The sequence below is a fragment of the Xiphophorus maculatus genome, chromosome 9 (genome assembly GCF_002775205.1).
Source record: "Xiphophorus maculatus strain JP 163 A chromosome 9, X_maculatus-5.0-male, whole genome shotgun sequence".
In the NCBI taxonomy this organism is placed as follows: domain Eukaryota; kingdom Metazoa; phylum Chordata; class Actinopteri; order Cyprinodontiformes; family Poeciliidae; genus Xiphophorus; species Xiphophorus maculatus.
In genome coordinates, this window is record NC_036451.1 from 8,973,998 (window position 1) to 8,992,410 (window position 18,413).

At 42.1% G+C, this 18,413-nt stretch overlaps 1 protein-coding gene across 2 annotated transcripts in view; it reads left to right on the plus strand.

Annotated features, from left to right (window-relative positions):
• LOC106700239 (epiplakin-like) overlaps positions 1 to 18,405 on the plus strand; it is a 34,446-nt gene extending 16,041 nt beyond the window's left edge. For both annotated transcript variants that reach the window (XM_023339725.1, XM_023339726.1), the window contains one exon: positions 1,248 to 18,405. In XM_023339725.1, the coding sequence (XP_023195493.1) occupies positions 1,248 to 17,810 (16,563 nt within the window). In that variant the 3' untranslated portion in view covers positions 17,811 to 18,405. The remainder of the gene's footprint in view (positions 1 to 1,247) is intronic.
• Positions 18,406 to 18,413: the final 8 nt, after the last annotated feature.

Consider the following 18,413-nt stretch of genomic DNA (forward strand, 5'->3'; position numbering starts at 1 on the left):
AGACAACTAAAAATCGCATAAAACACATATATTTGTTGTTTTATTTATTGCATCATTGTTGACTTAGATTTTTTTAAGTTCTAAATTGCAGCCACAAAAAAAATTATTTACAGTGAAAGCAAAAATGTAGAATGTGACGTAAAATTTGTTACATTTATTTATGGTACAACCAAAAGTTCAGAGAACAACGTACTGTGCAGTATTTTAAATCTAGGCCTGCATATCTTCTCAATGTACCCATATAATGATAATAATAATAATAATAATAATAATAATAATAATAATAATAATAATAATAATAATACACCTTTTTAAGACCTTTCAATAACAGTAAAATACCACTTCGAAACAAAATAAATATTCAGAAACAGTTAAAGGTAAACATAATGTTTAAGTTATGGCCATTAATTTAAAGATAATCAAACCTTAGGCATCCAGAAAACATATGTTACCTCAGGCACAGAAAAAGCCCACATTTAAAACCATTTAAGAAGGATTTGAAAAATTAAAGTGACTTTATAAATTTGATCTCCTTTAGAAAATTATTCCAATACAAATGTTGCCCTAACTAAAAAAATGGATCCCCTTGTGTTCTTAACTAAAGTTGTGGAATGACCATTAGAACTTTAGCTGAGGAACTCAGGCAAGAAATTTATGGTGTAAATGTGTGTATTGTCATTCCAGTCTAGAGCCATCTTGAAAAGACATCAATACAATTTTAAATAATTATAATCAAAGTTTACTGCCAGCTGATGAAGAGAATCTAAAGTGGGGGTAATGTGTTTAATTTATTTCATTTTGCTAAGAAATCTGGCTGCTGCTATAATATTGGTAATTTGTGTAAAAAATGTTTAGTTTAGACAAGGGGTTTACATAGCAAGCTTTTTGGACTGTCACAGCACTTCAAGTGTCCCACATGCTTAAAAGCCTTTAATAGACTTTTATTTGTTGAACTCATCTAATAATCTAAAACATTCCTCTTAAAATGGCCAGGAACAGGACTAAACTAAGTAAAAAGTTGAAAAATTAAAAAAAAGAAAGTCAAAAAATACCTTACAGGACAGGAAAGTCAGGCAATGTATAACTATAGTTGTTTTTTTTCCACAGATGAAAAGTGTATGTGGGATATTTGTCAATATATAAATGTCACTGGGTCAATGACCAAAATGAACAATGTATTTAATCTAATGTAAAATTTATAAATTAACTAATGCTTTGTCATTGTTTCTTCTTTTTATTTTCTGCAGACACAAACATCGTTACAGTCCCTTCAGTCCAAGTACAGTGAGATTGTAAGTGAAAAAGATTCTTTGTCGCTTAAATTGCAACGGTTTGAATTTGACAAAGAGCAAATGCTAAGACTACAGGAAGAAGTGAACCACATGAAACATTCCCACGAGTTAGAGCTTCGGAACAAGCAACGTCTACAAGACGACATTGAGAGAGGCAAGAGAGATTTGAATTTTTGGAAGGATCAATGTGATAGCAAACAAAGTTTGATAAGGCAGTATGATACTGACAAGGATATTCTCGAGAGGGATAAGAAATCCTTAAAAAGTGAGATAGAGAGGTTGATGAAAGAACACAGGGAACTTGAGGAAAAAAATAAGAGTAGACTATCAGTCCTCCAAAAACAACTGCAAGATGGGACAATTGTTAGACAGACCATGGAGACTGAGCTAAAGCAAACTAGAGAGCCTCCAATCCCAGATGCCTCCTCTGTGGTTTTTGATGGAGTCCGCAAGACAGTCACTGCAAAACAATTACTTGACTCTGGAGTTTTAGACAAACCAACATATAACCAGCTTCTGAAGGGACATAAGACAGTTCCAGAAGTGTCTGCTGAGAAAAAAGTCCCTCTTAAAGGCACAGGGCCAATAGCTGGGGTGATAATTGAAAGTCCAAAAGGTCCAGGGTCTAGCAATAAGCCAATTTGCAAACTAACATTTAGTGAAGCCAAAAAAGAAAATCTTCTTCCACCAGATAGCATCGACTTACTTCTTGATGCACAAGCTGCTACAGGGCACATCATTGACCCAAGAACCAATCAGAAGTTAACAGTGAAAGAAGCATATAATCAAGGAGTTATTGATGATGAGGACAAAGAGAGGTTACTTGCAGCAGAAGCGGCAGCTGTTGGATATGCTGGGCCTGGCAAAAACAAACCACTGTCAGTGTTTCAGGCAATGAAACAGGGAGTTATTGACAAAAATACAGCACTGCGTCTGTTACAAGCCCAGGAGTCTGTTGGGGGGATTTTGGATCCTATACTTAGTGTGTTCCTCCCTAGAGACATTGCCACTGAGCGTAACCTCATTGATGAAAGCATGTGTAATGCTCTGAATCAGAGGCCGGAGCTCTATCTAGACCCAGAAACTGAAGAAGGTGTGACCTATATGGCAATGAAAAGGAGATGTAAAATAGAGCCACATACAGGTCTTTGTCTTCTCCCTATTCCTGAGAAAGTGGATCCTTCTAACCTTGTATTTGATGGCGTTCGGAAACCTGTTACTGCCAAGCATCTGTTTGATTGTCATGTTCTTGACAAGCCAACATTTAAAGCTCTTGAAAATGGAAAGAAAACTGTACCTGAGGTTTCTGAAGACAAAACTGTTAATTTAAAGGGCACTGGGCCAATAGCAGGTGTTATAGTAAGCGGTCAGCGTAAAATGTCTCTAACTGAAGCAAAAAAACAAATGCTACTGTCTGATGAATGCGCAGATTTGCTACTTGAAGCACAGGCTGCTACTGGTCACATAATTGACCCAAAAGCCAACAAAAAGTTGACTGTTGAAGAGGCTTATTCAAAAGGAGTAGTGGACATTAATGACCTGGACAGATTATTGGCATCAGAAGCTGCAGCAATTGGTTATAAGGATCCTAATAAACCCAAACCTATTTCAGTTTTTCAGGCCATGACAAAGGGACTTATAGATGAAAAGACTGGAATACGACTTCTGCAGGCTCAAGAGTCAGTTGGAGGAATCCTAGATCCTAATTTTAGTGTCTTCCTACCAAGAGACACAGCTATTAAACGCAATCTTTTAGATAAGAATCTTTGTCAAGCTCTAAACCAGAAACCTGGATATTATGTTGACCCTGAAACAGAGCAACAGGTCAGCTATCAAGCACTGAAAAATATTTGCAAGATAGAACCACATACAGGTTTGTTACTTTTACCTATCCCTGAAAAGTTAGATCCTTCAAAACTGATCTTTGATGGTGTAAGAAAACCTGTAACAGCAAAGCAGTTATTTGATTGTGGGGTACTGGACAAACCAACTCTGAACAAACTAATGAAGGGAGACAAAACTGTTCCAGAGGTATCTGTGGATAAAAGGATATCCCTAAAAGGAAAAGGATCCATTGCTGGTGTCACAATTGGGTCTTTAGGAAAAATGCATGTTTCAGGGGCAAAGAAACGGATGCTTATGTCCCCAGAGAGTGCAGATTTTATTCTGGAAGCCCAGGCAGCCACAGGTCACATCATTGACCCAATGACCAATCAGAAATTGACAGTAGAAGAGGCTTGTGCAAGGGGAGTGGTGGACAGAAGTGATCAAGACAAACTCTTAGCCGCAGAAGCTGCTGCTGTTGGATTCAAGGATCCTCACACTGGAAAATCTCTATCTGTGTTTGAGGCGATGAAGAAGTCATTAATTGACAAAAAGACAGGAGTACGTTTGCTGCAGGCCCAAGAATCTGCAGGGGGTATTCTTGATCCAAATCTAAGTGTTTTCCTGCCAAAAGACACAGCCATAAAACGCAACCTTTTGGATGAAGAGCTCTGTCATGACCTTAACCAGAATCCCAAGCATTACCTTGATCCAGACACAGAGTGGGATGCTACTTACAGTGATTTAAAGACAAAATGTAAAACAGACCCACAAACTAATCTGCTACTTCTGCCACTTACCGAGAGGAAAGATCCCTCCAAACTGATGTTTGATGGTGTTCGCAAACCAGTCTCTGCTCGACAATTGTTGGAATGTGGTGTCCTTGACAAACCAACATTTAACAAGTTGATCAAAGGGGAGAAAACTGTCCCAGAAGTTTCTTTAGATAAAAAGATATCACTAAAAGGAACAGGATCCATTGCTGGTGTCAAAGTTGGATCTTCAGAAAAAATTTCAATTTCAGAAGCAAAGAAACAGATGCTAATGACCCCAGAGAGTGCAGATTTGCTTCTGGAAGCCCAGGCTGCCACAGGTCACATCATTGACCCAATGACCAATCAGAAATTGACAGTAGAAGAGGCTTGTGCAAGGGGAGTGGTGGACAGAAGTGATCAAGACAAACTCTTAGCCGCAGAAGCTGCAGCTGTTGGATATAAGGATCCTTACACTGGAAAATCTCTATCAGTGTTTGAGGCGATGGAGAAGGCAATAATTGACAGAAAGACAGGAGTGCGTTTGCTGCAGGCCCAAGAATCTGCAGGGGGCATTCTTGATCCAAATCTCAGTGTTTTCCTGCCAAAAGACACAGCCAAGATGCGCAACCTTTTGGATGAAGAGCTCTGTCGTGCCCTTAACCTGAACCCCAAGCATTACATTGATCCAGACATAGAGCGGGATGCTACTTACAATGATTTAAAGACAAAATGTAAAACAGAGCCACAAACCGGTCTGCTGCTTCTGCCACTTACTGAGAGGAAAGATCCCTCCAAACTGATGTTTGATGGTGTTCGCAAACCAGTCTCTGCTCGACAATTGTTGGAATGTAATGTTCTTGAAAAACCAACATTTAACAAGTTGATCAAAGGGGAAAAAACTGTCCCAGAGGTTTCTTTAGATAAAAAGATATCTCTAAAGGGAATAGGATCCATTGCTGGTGTCATGGTTGGATCTTCAGAAAAAATGTCTATTTCAGAGGCAAAGAAACGGATGCTAATTAGCCCAGAGAGTGCAGATTTGCTTCTGGAAGCCCAGGCAGCCACAGGTCACATCATTGACCCAATGACCAATCAGAAATTGACAGTAGAAGAGGCTTGTGCAAGGGGAGTGGTGGACAGAAGTGATCAAGACAAACTCTTAGCCGCAGAAGCTGCAGCTGTTGGATATAAGGATCCTTACACTGGAAAATCTCTATCAGTGTTTGAGGCGATGGAGAAGGCAATAATTGACAGAAAGACAGGAGTGCGTTTGCTGCAGGCCCAGGAATCTGCAGGGGGTATTCTTGATCCAAATCTCAGTGTTTTCCTGCCAAAAGACACAGCCAAGATGCGCAACCTTTTGGATGAAGAGCTCTGTCGTGCCCTTAACCTGAACCCCAAGCATTACATTGATCCAGACACAGAGCGGGATGCTACTTACAATGATTTAAAGACAAAATGTAAAACAGAGCCACAAACCGGTCTGCTGCTTCTGCCACTTACTGAGAGGAAAGATCCCTCCAAGCTGATGTTTGATGGCGTACGCAAGCCAGTCTCTGCACAGCAATTATTAGAATGTGGTGTCCTTGACAAACCAACATTTAACAAGTTGATCAAAGGGGAGAAAACTGTCCCAGAAGTTTCTGTAGATAAAAAGATATCTCTAAAAGGAACAGGACCCATTTCTGGTGTCAAAGTTGGATCTTCAGAAAAAATGTCCATTTCTGAGGCAAAGAAACGGATGCTACTGCCCCCAGAGAGTGCAGATTTGCTTCTGGAAGCCCAGGCTGCCACAGGTCACATCATTGACCCAATGACCAATCAGAAATTGACAGTAGAAGAGGCTTGTGCAAGGGGAGTGGTGGACAGAAACGATAAAGACAAACTCTTAGCAGCTGAAGCTGCAGCTGTTGGCTATAAGGATCCTCACACTGGAAAATCTCTATCAGTGTTTGAGGCGATGAAGAAGGCATTAATTGACAAAAAGACAGGAGTGCGTTTGTTGCAGGCCCAGGAATCTGCAGGGGGTATTCTTGATCCAAATCTCAGTGTTTTCCTGCCAAAAGACACAGCCAAGATGCGCAACCTTTTGGATGAAGAGCTCTGTCGTGCCCTTAACCTGAACCCCAAGCATTACATTGATCCAGACACAGAGCGGGATGCTACTTACAATGATTTAAAGACAAAATGTAAAACAGAGCCACAAACCGGTCTGCTGCTTCTGCCACTTACTGAGAGGAAAGATCCCTCCAAGCTGATGTTTGATGGCGTACGCAAGCCAGTCTCTGCACAGCAATTATTAGAATGTGGTGTCCTTGACAAACCAACATTTCACAAGTTGATCAAAGGGGAGAAAACTGTCCCAGAAGTTTCTGTAGATAAAAAGATATCTCTAAAAGGAACAGGACCCATTGCTGGTGTCAAAGTTGGATCTTCAGAAAAAATGTCCATTTCTGAGGCAAAGAAACGGATGCTACTGCCCCCAGAGAGTGCAGATTTGCTTCTGGAAGCCCAGGCTGCCACAGGTCACATCATTGACCCAATGACCAATCAGAAATTGACAGTAGAAGAGGCTTGTGCAAGGGGAGTGGTGGACAGAAACGATAAAGACAAACTCTTAGCAGCTGAAGCTGCAGCTGTTGGCTATAAGGATCCTCACACTGGAAAATCTCTATCAGTGTTTGAGGCGATGAAGAAGGCATTAATTGACAAAAAGACAGGAGTGCGTTTGTTGCAGGCCCAGGAATCTGCAGGGGGTATTCTTGATCCAAATCTCAGTGTTTTCCTGCCAAAAGACACAGCCAAGATGCGCAACCTTTTGGATGAAGAGCTCTGTCGTGCCCTTAACCTGAACCCCAAGCATTACATTGATCCAGACACAGAGCGGGATGCTACTTACAATGATTTAAAGACAAAATGTAAAACAGAGCCACAAACCGGTCTGCTGCTTCTGCCACTTACTGAGAGGAAAGATCCCTCCAAGCTGATGTTTGATGGCGTACGCAAGCCAGTCTCTGCACAGCAATTATTAGAATGTGGTGTCCTTGACAAACCAACATTTAACAAGTTGATCAAAGGGGAGAAAACTGTCCCAGAAGTTTCTGTAGATAAAAAGATATCTCTAAAAGGAACAGGACCCATTGCTGGTGTCAAAGTTGGATCTTCAGAAAAAATGTCCATTTCTGAGGCAAAGAAACGGATGCTACTGCCCCCAGAGAGTGCAGATTTGCTTCTGGAAGCCCAGGCTGCCACAGGTCACATCATTGACCCAATGACCAATCAGAAATTGACAGTAGAAGAGGCTTGTGCAAGGGGAGTGGTGGACAGAAACGATAAAGACAAACTCTTAGCAGCTGAAGCTGCAGCTGTTGGCTATAAGGATCCTCACACTGGAAAATCTCTATCAGTGTTTGAGGCGATGAAGAAGGCATTAATTGACAAAAAGACAGGAGTGCGTTTGTTGCAGGCCCAGGAATCTGCAGGGGGTATTCTTGATCCAAATCTCAGTGTTTTCCTGCCAAAAGACACAGCCAAGATGCGCAACCTTTTGGATGAAGAGCTCTGTCGTGCCCTTAACCTGAACCCCAAGCATTACATTGATCCAGACACAGAGCGGGATGCTACTTACAATGATTTAAAGACAAAATGTAAAACAGAGCCACAAACCGGTCTGCTGCTTCTGCCACTTACTAAGAGGAAAGATCCCTCCAAGCTGATGTTTGATGGCGTACGCAAGCCAGTCTCTGCACAGCAATTATTAGAATGTGGTGTCCTTGACAAACCAACATTTAACAAGTTGATCAAAGGGGAGAAAACTGTCCCAGAAGTTTCTGTAGATAAAAAGATATCTCTAAAAGGAACAGGACCCATTGCTGGTGTCAAAGTTGGATCTTCAGAAAAAATGTCCATTTCTGAGGCAAAGAAACGGATGCTACTGCCCCCAGAGAGTGCAGATTTGCTTCTGGAAGCCCAGGCTGCCACAGGTCACATCATTGACCCAATGACCAATCAGAAATTGACAGTAGAAGAGGCTTGTGCAAGGGGAGTGGTGGACAGAAACGATAAAGACAAACTCTTAGCAGCTGAAGCTGCAGCTGTTGGCTATAAGGATCCTCACACTGGAAAATCTCTATCAGTGTTTGAGGCGATGAAGAAGGCATTAATTGACAAAAAGACAGGAGTGCGTTTGTTGCAGGCCCAGGAATCTGCAGGGGGTATTCTTGATCCAAATCTCAGTGTTTTCCTGCCAAAAGACACAGCCAAGATGCGCAACCTTTTGGATGAAGAGCTCTGTCGTGCCCTTAACCTGAATCCCAAGCATTACATTGATCCAGACACAGAGCGGGATACTACTTACACTGATTTAAAGACAAAATGTAAAACAGAGCCACAAACCGGTCTGCTGCTTCTGCCACTTACTGAGAGGAAAGATCCCTCCAAACTGATGTTTGATGGCGTTCGCAAGCCAGTCTCTGCACAGCAATTATTAGAATGTGGTGTCCTTGACAAACCAACATTTAACAAGTTGATCAAAGGGGAGAAAACTGTCCCAGAAGTTTCTGTAGATAAAAAGATATCTCTAAAAGGAACAGGACCCATTGCTGGTGTCAAAGTTGGATCTTCAGAAAAGATGTCCATTTCTGAGGCAAAGAAACGGATGCTACTGCCCCCAGAGAGTGCAGATTTACTTCTGGAAGCCCAGGCTGCCACAGGTCACATCATTGACCCAATGACCAATCAGATATTGACAGTAGAAGAGGCTTGTGCAAGGGGAGCGGTGGACAGAAGCGATAAAGACAAACTCTTAGCAGCTGAAGCTGCAGCTGTTGGCTATAAGGATCCTCACACTGGAAAATCTCTATCAGTGTTTGAGGCGATGAAGAAGGCATTAATTGACAAAAAGACAGGAGTGCGTTTGTTGCAGGCCCAGGAATCTGCAGGGGGTATTCTTGATCCAAATCTCAGTGTTTTCCTGCCAAAAGACACAGCCAAGATGCGCAACCTTTTGGATGAAGAGCTCTGTCGTGCCCTTAACCTGAACCCCAAGCATTACATTGATCCAGACACAGAGCGGGATGCTACTTACAATGATTTAAAGACAAAATGTAAAACAGAGCCACAAACCGGTCTGCTGCTTCTGCCACTTACTGAGAGAAAAGATCCCTCCAAACTGATGTTTGATGGCGTTCGCAAGCCAGTCTCTGCACAGCAATTATTAGAATGTGGTGTCCTTGACAAACCAACATTTAACAAGTTGATCAAAGGGGAGAAAACTGTCCCAGAAGTTTCTGTAGATAAAAAGATATCTCTAAAAGGAACAGGACCCATTGCTGGTGTCATGGTTGGATCTTCAGAAAAAATGTCCCTTTCTGAGGCAAAGAAACGGATGCTACTGCCCCCAGAGAGTGCAGATTTGCTTCTGGAAGCCCAGGCTGCCACAGGTCACATCATTGACCCAATGACCAATCAGAAATTGACAGTAGAAGAGGCTTGTGCAAGGGGAGTGGTGGACACAAGCGATAAAGACAAACTCTTAGCAGCTGAAGCTGCAGCTGTTGGCTATAAGGATCCTCACACTGGAAAATCTCTATCAGTGTTTGAGGCGATGAAGAAGGCATTAATTGACAAAAAGACAGGAGTGCGTTTGTTGCAGGCCCAGGAATCTGCAGGGGGTATTCTTGATCCAAATCTCAGTGTTTTCCTGCCAAAAGACACAGCCAAGATGCGCAACCTTTTGGATGAAGAGCTCTGTCGTGCCCTTAACCTGAACCCCAAGCATTACATTGATCCAGACACAGAGCGGGATGCTACTTACAATGATTTAAAGACAAAATGTAAAACAGAGCCACAAACCGGTCTGCTGCTTCTGCCACTTACTAAGAGGAAAGATCCCTCCAAGCTGATGTTTGATGGCGTACGCAAGCCAGTCTCTGCACAGCAATTATTAGAATGTGGTGTCCTTGACAAACCAACATTTAACAAGTTGATCAAAGGGGAGAAAACTGTCCCAGAAGTTTCTGTAGATAAAAAGATATCTCTAAAAGGAACAGGACCCATTGCTGGTGTCAAAGTTGGATCTTCAGAAAAAATGTCCATTTCTGAGGCAAAGAAACGGATGCTACTGCCCCCAGAGAGTGCAGATTTGCTTCTGGAAGCCCAGGCTGCCACAGGTCACATCATTGACCCAATGACCAATCAGAAATTGACAGTAGAAGAGGCTTGTGCAAGGGGAGTGGTGGACAGAAACGATAAAGACAAACTCTTAGCAGCTGAAGCTGCAGCTGTTGGCTATAAGGATCCTCACACTGGAAAATCTCTATCAGTGTTTGAGGCGATGAAGAAGGCATTAATTGACAAAAAGACAGGAGTGCGTTTGTTGCAGGCCCAGGAATCTGCAGGGGGTATTCTTGATCCAAATCTCAGTGTTTTCCTGCCAAAAGACACAGCCAAGATGCGCAACCTTTTGGATGAAGAGCTCTGTCGTGCCCTTAACCTGAATCCCAAGCATTACATTGATCCAGACACAGAGCGGGATACTACTTACACTGATTTAAAGACAAAATGTAAAACAGAGCCACAAACCGGTCTGCTGCTTCTGCCACTTACTGAGAGGAAAGATCCCTCCAAACTGATGTTTGATGGCGTTCGCAAGCCAGTCTCTGCACAGCAATTATTAGAATGTGGTGTCCTTGACAAACCAACATTTAACAAGTTGATCAAAGGGGAGAAAACTGTCCCAGAAGTTTCTGTAGATAAAAAGATATCTCTAAAAGGAACAGGACCCATTGCTGGTGTCAAAGTTGGATCTTCAGAAAAGATGTCCATTTCTGAGGCAAAGAAACGGATGCTACTGCCCCCAGAGAGTGCAGATTTACTTCTGGAAGCCCAGGCTGCCACAGGTCACATCATTGACCCAATGACCAATCAGATATTGACAGTAGAAGAGGCTTGTGCAAGGGGAGCGGTGGACAGAAGCGATAAAGACAAACTCTTAGCAGCTGAAGCTGCAGCTGTTGGCTATAAGGATCCTCACACTGGAAAATCTCTATCAGTGTTTGAGGCGATGAAGAAGGCATTAATTGACAAAAAGACAGGAGTGCGTTTGTTGCAGGCCCAGGAATCTGCAGGGGGTATTCTTGATCCAAATCTCAGTGTTTTCCTGCCAAAAGACACAGCCAAGATGCGCAACCTTTTGGATGAAGAGCTCTGTCGTGCCCTTAACCTGAACCCCAAGCATTACATTGATCCAGACACAGAGCGGGATGCTACTTACAATGATTTAAAGACAAAATGTAAAACAGAGCCACAAACCGGTCTGCTGCTTCTGCCACTTACTGAGAGAAAAGATCCCTCCAAACTGATGTTTGATGGCGTTCGCAAGCCAGTCTCTGCACAGCAATTATTAGAATGTGGTGTCCTTGACAAACCAACATTTAACAAGTTGATCAAAGGGGAGAAAACTGTCCCAGAAGTTTCTGTAGATAAAAAGATATCTCTAAAAGGAACAGGACCCATTGCTGGTGTCATGGTTGGATCTTCAGAAAAAATGTCCCTTTCTGAGGCAAAGAAACGGATGCTACTGCCCCCAGAGAGTGCAGATTTGCTTCTGGAAGCCCAGGCTGCCACAGGTCACATCATTGACCCAATGACCAATCAGAAATTGACAGTAGAAGAGGCTTGTGCAAGGGGAGTGGTGGACACAAGCGATAAAGACAAACTCTTAGCAGCTGAAGCTGCAGCTGTTGGCTATAAGGATCCTCACACTGGAAAATCTCTGTCAGTGTTTGAGGCGATGAAGAAGGCATTAATTGACAAAAAGACAGGAGTGCGTTTGTTGCAGGCCCAGGAGTCTGCAGGGGGTATTCTTGATCCAAATCTAAGTGTTTTCCTGCCAAAAGAGACAGCCAAGACGCGCAACCTTTTGGATGAAGAGCTCTGTCATGCCCTTAACCTGAATCCAAAGCAATACATTGATCCAGATACAGAGCGGGATGCTACTTACAGTGATTTAAAGACAAAATGTAAAACAGAGCCACAAACTAATCTGCTGCTTCTGCCACTTACTGAGAGTAAAGATCCCTCCAAACTGATGTTTGATGGCGTTCGCAAGCCAGTCTCTGCACAGCAATTATTAGAATGTGGTGTCCTTGACAAACCAACATTTAACAAGTTGATCAAAGGGGAGAAAACTGTCGCAGAAGTTTCTGTAGATAAAAAGATATCTCTAAAAGGAACAGGACCCATTGCTGGTGTCAAAGTTGGATCTTCAGAAAAAATGTCCATTTCTGAGGCAAAGAAACGGATGCTACTGCCCCCAGAGAGTGCAGATTTGCTTCTGGAAGCCCAGGCTGCCACAGGTCACATCATTGACCCAATAACCAATCAGAAATTGACAGTAGAAGAGGCTTGTGCAAGGGGAGTGGTGGACCGAAGTATTCGAGATAAACTCTTAGCAGCAGAATCTGCATCTGTTGGATTCAAGGATCCTCACACAGGAAAATCTCTATCAGTGTTTGAGGCGATGAAGAAGGCATTAATTGACAAAAAGACAGGATTGCGTTTGTTGCAGGCCCAGGAATCTGCAGGGGGCATCCTTGATCCAAATCTCAGTGTTTTCCTGTCAAAAGAAACTGCTGTGAAATGCAGCCTTTTGGATCAAGACCTTGTTCATGCACTCACACAGAACCCTCAATGTTATATTGACCCAGATACAGAGCATAGTGTTAGCTACGGTGCTTTAAAGAAAAAATGCCTAATAGAACCTCGAACTGGACTGGTGCTTATTTCTCTTGCTGAGAAGAAAGATCCCTCCAAGCTGTTGTTTGATGGTATTCGCAAGCCAGTCTCTGCGCAGCAATTATTGGAATGTGGTGTCCTTGACAAACCAACATTTGAGAAGCTGATCAAAGGGGAGAAAACTGTTCCAGAGGTTTCTGTAGACAAAAAAGTATTTCTAAAAGGAACAGGATCCATTGCTGGTGTTACAGTTAGGTGTTTCGGAAAAATGTCAATTTCAGATGCCAAGAAAAAGATGCTGATGCCCCCAAAGAGTGCAAATTTTCTTCTGGAGGCCCAGGCTGCCACAGGTCACATCACTGACATAAAATCCAATCGGAGATTGACAGTAGAAGAGGCTTGTGCAAGGGGAGTGGTAGAAAGAAGTGATAGAGATAAACTCTTAGCAGCAGAAGCTGCTGCTGTTGGCTATAAGGATCCTCACACAGGACAATCTCTATCTGTCTGTGAGGCAATAAAGAAGGGATTAACTGACAAAGAGACTGGGGTTCGATTACTGCAGGCCCAGGAATCTGCAGGGGGAATTCTTGATCCGAATCTCAGTATTTTCCTCCCAAGAGAAACTGCTCTGAAGCGTAACCTTTTGGATGAAGACCTAGTTCATGCACTTAAACAGAACCCTGAGTGCTACATTGACCCTGAAACAGAGTGTGGTGCAAGCTATGGGTCTTTAAAGAAAAAATGCACAATAGAGTCTCAAACTGGTCTGATGCTTCTGCCATTTGCTGAGAAGAAAGATCCCACCAAACTGCTGTTTGATGGCTTACGCAAGCCAGTCTCTGCACAGCAATTATTGGAATGTGGCGTTCTTGACAAACCAACATTTGAGAAGTTGATCAAAGGGGAGAAAACTGTCTCAGAGGTTTCTGTAGACAAAAAACTATTTCTAAAAGGAACAGAGTCTATTGCTGGTGTCACAGTCGGATCTTTAGGGAAAATGTCCATTTCAGAGGCCAAGAAAAAGATGCTAATGCCTCCAGAAAGTGCAGATTTGTTGCTGGAAGCCCAGGCTGCCACAGGTCACATCATTGACCCAATAACCAATCAGAAATTGACAGTAGAAGAAGCTTGTTCAAGGGGAGTGGTGGACAGAAGTATTCGAGATAAACTCTTAGCAGCAGAATCTGCTGCTGTTGGATTCAAGGATCCTCACACAGGAAAATCTCTATCAGCATTTGAGGCAATGAAGAAGGCAATAATTGACAAAAAGACAGGAGTACGTTTGCTGCAGGCCCAGGAATCTGCCGGGGGCATTCTTGATCCAAATCTCAGTATTTTCCTCCCTACTGAAACTGCTCTGAAACGCAACCTTTTGGATCAAGACCTTGTTCATGCACTTAAACAGAATCCTGAATGTTACATTGACCCAGAAACAGAGCGTGGTGCAAGCTATGGGTCTTTAAAGAAAAAATCCCCAATTGAGCCTCGAACTGGTCTGATGCTTCTTTCTCTTGCTGAGAAGAAAGATCCCTCCAAACTGATGTTTGATGGCTTACGCAAGCCAGTCTCAGCACAGCAGTTGTTGGATTGTGGTGTTCTTGACCAAACAACATTTAACATGTTGATCAAAGGAGAGAAAACTATCCCAGAGGTATCTGCATATAAGAAGGTTAATCTTAAAGGGACTGGTTCCATTGCTGGTGTAAGTAGTAGCAGTCAAGGCAACATTTCTTTTTCAGAAGCTAAGAAACTGAAGATCATATCAGAAGACAGTGCAAATTTACTCTTAGAGGCCCAGGCTGCCACAGGTCACATCATTGACCCTAAAACACAGCAGAAATTGACTGTAGAGGTGGCATGTATCAGAGGAGTGGTGGATTTTAAAGACCAAAGTAGGTTGTTAGCAGCTGAAAGTGCTGCCATTGGTTTTAAAGATCCTAGTTCAGGAAAGTTAATGTCATTGTTTGAGGCCATGAAAAAAGGTTTGATTGGTGAGACAACTGGCCTACATCTTTTACAGGCCCAAGATTCAGTTGGAGGAATTTTAGACCCCAATCTTAGTGTATTTCTACCTAAAGATGTAGCTTTAAAGCGAAACTTGTTAGATGAAAATCTCATTCATGCTCTTAAACAGAATCCTCCTTGTTATCTAGACCCAGAAACTGAACACAATGTCAGCTATGGGGCTCTGAAGGCAAAATGTAACACAAACACTCACACTGGTTTACATATTTTGCCAGTGTCAGGGAAGCTTGACCCCTCCAAATTATTTTTTGATGGTATACACAAGACAGTCACAGCACAGCAGCTCCTAGATTGTGGAGTTCTGGACACACAAACATTTGACCAACTAATGAAAGGAAAGAGAACTGTTTCAGAGGTTTCTGTAGATATTAAAATGTTTTTAAAAGGGACAGGATTAATTGCTGGTGTAGCTGCTGGGCCTCTTGGAAAAATGTCCTTCACAGAAGCAAAAAAACAGAAAATCATATCATCTGAGAGTGCTAACAAACTTCTTCTTGCCCAGGCAGCTACAGGTCACATCATTGACCCCAGGACAAATAAGAAATATACAGTAAAAGAAGCATGTGCCAGAGAACTAGTAGACAAAGAAGATGAAACAATATTGTTTTCAGCTGAAACTGCTGCTATTGGGTATCAAGATCCAGATACTGCCAAATTTCTGTCAGCTGGCCAAGCCATGAGAAAGGGAGTAATTAACAAAGACACTGCACTACAACTCCTTCAGGCTCAGGACTCTGTTGGTGGAATTTTGGACCCTAATGTCAGTGTTTTCCTACCCAAAGACATTGCAATGAAACAAGGTCTTATTGATGAGGATCTCTATCAGGCACTGACTAAGTCTCCCAAGTGCTATCTAGACCCAGATACTCAACAACCAACTACATATGCATCACTGAAGACAAAATGCAAATCTGATCCCAGCACTGGACTTTTGCTTCTCCCTAAACCTAAACAGTCAACTATAAGGGGACTTCGACACGAGGTGTCTGTCATAGACCTGATTGATGCAAAGTTGCTAAGCAAATCAGATGTGGACCAGCTGAACGCAGGTAAACTTACAACCCAAGACATTGAGGATCGCCTTAGGTCATACTTGGGAGGTTCCACTTGCATAGCAGGAGTTTATGATGAAGCCAGTAATAAAGTCCTATCAATCTATCAAGCTATGAAGAATGGACTTCTGCGACCTGGCACTACTCTAGAACTACTTGAAGCCCAAGCTGCATCAGGTTTTATGATTGATCCTGTCAATAATCTCTTTCTGACTGTTGCTGAAGCCTACAATAGAAGGCTTTTTGGGCCAGAATTTAAGGAAAAACTGCTTGCAGCAGAAAAGGCTGTTACCGGTTACAAAATGCCTGTAACAGGTGAGATAATCTCACTCTTTCAGGCCATAGAAAATTGTCTAGTGGAGAAGGGTCATGGCATTCGTTTGCTGGAGGCCCAGATTGCCAGTGGAGGCATCATTGATCCCCAACACAGCCACCGTATTGATGTGAATGTTGCATATCAAAGAGGCTATTTTAATGAAGAAATGAATAAGATCCTGACTGATGAGAGTGATGACACTAAAGGCTTCTTTGATCCAAACACACAGGAAAACCTAACATATCTGGAACTTAAAAAACATTGTATCTCAGATAAGAACACTGGGCTTATTTTGTTGCCAATCATAGACAAGAAGAAGCAGGAGTCAAGCAAAAAGAACACAGTAAGAAAGAGGAGAGTGATAATTGTGGATCCAGAGACTGATAAAGAGATGACAGTACGTGAAGCATACAACAAAGGGTATATTGACTATGACACCTACCTGGAGCTGTCAGAGCAGGAATGTGAGTGGGAAGAGATTACTATCACTGCTCCAGATGGCTCCATACGGCTTGTTATCAATGACAGGTCAACTGGAAGACAATATGACATCACTGACCTGCTAGAAAAGCGAGTCATTGATCAGTCTGTCGTGGAGCAATATCGCTCACAAGCTATCACCATCACTCAATTTGCAGATATCATCAGTAATCAGGCTACACACAAATCATCTTCATCATTATCATCATCATCTGTATCATCATCAAACTTAATCCCAGAACCATCAGGAAGATCATTAGTTACATCATCATCATTGTCATCAATGCTATCCACTTCAGGAACTTCAGCTTCTTTAAGCTCATCTTCAGTAACATCATCAACCTCAAAAACATCAGTAGTCCCTGTTCCATCGATTACGTCATCTTCCTCATCTTCTTCTTCATCAACTGTTGTATCGAGACCGTTATCTCCTACATTCACCAAAACAACTACAACAAAGACTACCACAATCATAGAGAAACGCTCATCATCCAGCATTGTCGCTGAAAAATGTTCAGACTCCCTGAAGCAGGAATCCCATGTATCGATCACTCTGTCCCCTCCTCTTGAACCAGTTGGTGAGGTGGAGCCTGTAGGAGCCGTTTTTGACACAGAGGCAGTAGAGAAGGTTTCTATCACAGAGGCTTTAAATCGGGGTCTAGTAGATTCTATCACAGCCCAGAGATTGCTTGAGGCCCAAGCTTGCACTGGAGGAATTGTGAATCCCACAGATGGCAAGAGGGTTAGCATACAAGAGGCTTCCCAAATGGGTTTAATAGCTAATGACATGGTCACTAAACTAAAACCCGCCCAGAAAGCCTATTTTGGTTTTGAGGATATAAAAACCAAAAGGAAGCTATCAGCTGCTCTGGCCATAAAGGAAATGTGGCTACCATATGAGGCAGGGCAGAGATTTCTGGAGTTCCAGGTTGCAACAGGGGGGCTTTATGACCCAGAAAAGGGCTGTAGAAGAAGCATTGAGGATGCTTTGAAAATGGGTTGGCTGGATCTAAGAGCGGCACAAAAGCTCCAAGATGTCAAAAACCATACAAAAAATTTGACATGTCCCAAAAGCAAACTTAGAATTTCTTACAAAGAAGTCCTTGATAACTGTCTAGTTGAAGAGGGTACTGGGGTGAAAATGCTTCAGGCATCATCTGTATCTTCTAGAGGTATCAGCAGTCCATACAATGTTGCTTCAGCCCCAGGATCCAAGACGGGATCCAGAAGTGGTTCACAAAGGGGCTCCCGCAGAAGCAGTTTGGATATGGGTTCATCATTAACACAATATAATTTTACTAGCTTTACCAGCTTTTCCTCTACCAGATAAATCCATAAAATGCAAAGGCCTTTACATTCATCCACTTTTCTTGCAAATTAAGTAATCGTTTTTACAATATTGTCAGTGTGTGGGAATATTTTCTCTCTGTGCAGTAGAAATGTTTTTAGTTCTTTTTTTGCATTTGGTTTTACTTTGCCTTTGGAGCTTCAAGTAAAAGATATGAAGAACACACATGGACAGATTTATGACAATCAACAAAAGTATTAACAGCCACATTAAGGTATTTGGAGAGGAAATAAATGTGATATGGTGATTATTGGTGACCTTAAAATAATTTTTAAAATTATTGTCATATTTGTTTTTGCATGCTCTGTTTCAAAAATGTTATTTTCCAAAGTTTCATGGAATATGGCTATCCTCTCAATTTGAAATATTACTATATTCAGCTTTTGTTTCATGAATCATCAAAATATGATCTATGTTTGTTTTATGGGGTATATGTTTGTTGACATTACTGGTTTAATGGTTTTGTTTTACTGAGCAATTTTTTAAATGATTCTGTTTTCTGAATAGCACTATATGTACTGTTTAATTTGTTACCATCATTTATTAAAGAAGAGTTTGTACTCTTGTGGATTTGAAACTATCTTT